This window comes from Eurypyga helias, unplaced genomic scaffold (assembly GCF_000690775.1).
Source record: "Eurypyga helias isolate BGI_N326 unplaced genomic scaffold, ASM69077v1 scaffold21944, whole genome shotgun sequence".
Taxonomy (NCBI): domain Eukaryota; kingdom Metazoa; phylum Chordata; class Aves; order Eurypygiformes; family Eurypygidae; genus Eurypyga; species Eurypyga helias.
The window spans coordinates 15,960-18,184 of NW_010245979.1; the positions used below are offsets into that span (position 1 = coordinate 15,960).

Sequence of the window (2,225 nt, forward strand, 5' to 3'; positions counted from 1 at the left end):
CGGGGTGGTAGATAAACAGCTGCCAGTATCAGGGTCCTAGGTGTCTGATATAAAATGCTGCAGTAAGAAACTGGCAACGTTGCAGGCACAGCTTACAAATGTTTATTCCAGCATGGAAGATAAATGTTTAAGGTTAAAAATGCTTCTGTTGAACAGTTGGAGACAAAACTATGTTCTGTAAATTTTTATTATATGATGGCAGAACTTAGAAAACCCGCTGTGTACTGTATGAATTGTTGTGTTGATGTTTTTCACATAAGTATACCCCAAACAGTAAAAAATGTTGGTGGTAGTACCTGTGAAAACATTAGTTCTTTGAAACAAAGGTAATGTGGTCCTGTGAGCAGCAGCAGAAGTCTTTTATGGGCCAGAGGCAAGTTTGGAACGAAACATTGGTGTGTTAACCCATCCAGCAGTTCTAGCTAATGCTTGTATTTGTGTCCTAATATTTTTTCCATTATAGATGCTGCTGAGTGAAAAAGCTGAGGCTTTACAAGAAGAAGTTGAAGAACTCTTAAAGGTGCCTACAGATATCCCAGACATGAACTGACCAACTGCCATGAAGAGAAATCATGAATCCAAAAATCGTGGTGTTTTTAACTTTCCTGTGTAAAGCTGCTGTAATTATAATAAATAATTAATGCCTTTTGTATACCTCAATTTTGTGTGAGTTCTGAGTTCAGGATGCTTCTTGGAAAGTGGACTTAAAAGGAAGGCTTTGAGTGTGAGCCTCTTGAGCAATAGACTAGGATCAAAGGATGTGACCGTAATTCATTCCTGGTTTTAGCCGTAGCCTTAGGAGTGCTTTAGGGACTAACGGGCTGGTGTGTACTTCTGCCTAGAGCTTGGGATCAGAGCTGACTTAATCCCCTTACACTGGATATTCCCTTTAGGACACATGTACTTGGAGCTACTCCAAAACTCCTGCCTGTGGGAACTCTAGGTGTAGCTAATGGAAGGAGAGAAACAGTTAAAATTCATAACAAAGAAGTTGTCATTCCAGAGTTGTGTAAGAAATTGCAAATGATGTATAGCTAAGCGCTGCTGAAAGATGTGAATATCAAATTTGTATTCTATCTCTGGCAAGTCCCTGGGAGAGAAATCTTTCAGGATGTTTTTCCAGCAGTCTTCCAAACCAAGTTTACTTTTTTTTTAATGTTTTTAAATTTCGTGCTTGACTATGGGCACGTGTCAGGCACACTAGTCAGGGTTTTTAAAGGTATCTAAGTCAGATTTGCTCCAGCAAAAAGCTAGACTTTATGAAAATAGTTTTGAAGATGCCTGAAACTTCTTCAGCTGCAGTACGGTAAACTCCTTTTCAACGCTGGTGTGCAGTACCTGGCAAGGGTAGAGCACTGCACATTGATAAAGACTGGAAAGCTGTGGCAGCCTGCAGGGGTAAATGATGGCAGCCAGTATAGTGCCAGTCAGGGCACTGCAGTGTGGAATCGGGTGTCCCTTCTCGGTAAAGTAAGATAAATCTTAGCTGACTGTCTTTTTTTAATCAGGTTGATTATGTTGGGATTTTAGAGATAACAGAAGTGGGTTTAAGTCCAGTGGGGTTGTTAGAGACTGAAAGGGATTATGGTGAAAAAACTGATGAAAAGGCTGGTATTTTAATAGAATCTTAGAGGCTGGAAAAGCCCTTTAAGATCAAGTCCAACGGTTAACCCAGCACTGCTAATACCACCAATGAACCATGTCACTGAGCACCTCGTCTATTAATGGGAGGTTCCCAGTTTTCTGGACGTTGGCCAATGTGATGCCTACCTACAAGAAGGGCTAGAAAGAGGATCCAGGGAACTACGGGCCTATCGGTCTGACCTTGGTTCTGGGGAATGTTATGGAGCAGATCATGGGAGTGCCGTCACGTAGCATGTACAGGACAACCAGGTGTTAAGGCCCAGTCAGCGTGGGTTTGTGAAAGGTGGGTTCTGTGTGACTAACCTGATCTTCTGTGACAAGGTGATGTGCTTAGTGGATGAGGGAAAGGCTGTGGATGTTGTCAACCTGGAGTTTAGTAAAGCCTTTGACACCCTTTCCAACAGCATTCTCCTGGAGAAACTGGCTGTTCGTGGCTTGGGTGGGTGCATGCTTCGCTGGGTAAAACACTGGCTGGATGGCCGGGCCCAAAGAGTGGTGAATGGAGGTAAACGCAGTCGGCGGCCAGGCACAAGTGGGTTGTTCCCCGGGGCTTGGAATTGGAGCAGTTCTCTTTAATAACT

At 43.1% G+C, this 2,225-nt stretch overlaps 1 protein-coding gene across 1 annotated transcript in view; it reads left to right on the forward strand.

Moving 5' to 3' along the window:
* HELQ (helicase, POLQ-like) overlaps window positions 1–550 on the forward strand; it is a gene marked incomplete at its 5' end in the record, with an annotated part of 16,506 nt that extends 15,956 nt beyond the window's left edge. Inside the window, one exon of the mRNA XM_010150252.1 lies at window positions 464–550. Within this exon, the coding sequence (XP_010148554.1) occupies window positions 464–550 (87 nt within the window). The remainder of the gene's footprint in view (window positions 1–463) is intronic.
* Window positions 551–2,225: the final 1,675 nt, after the last annotated feature.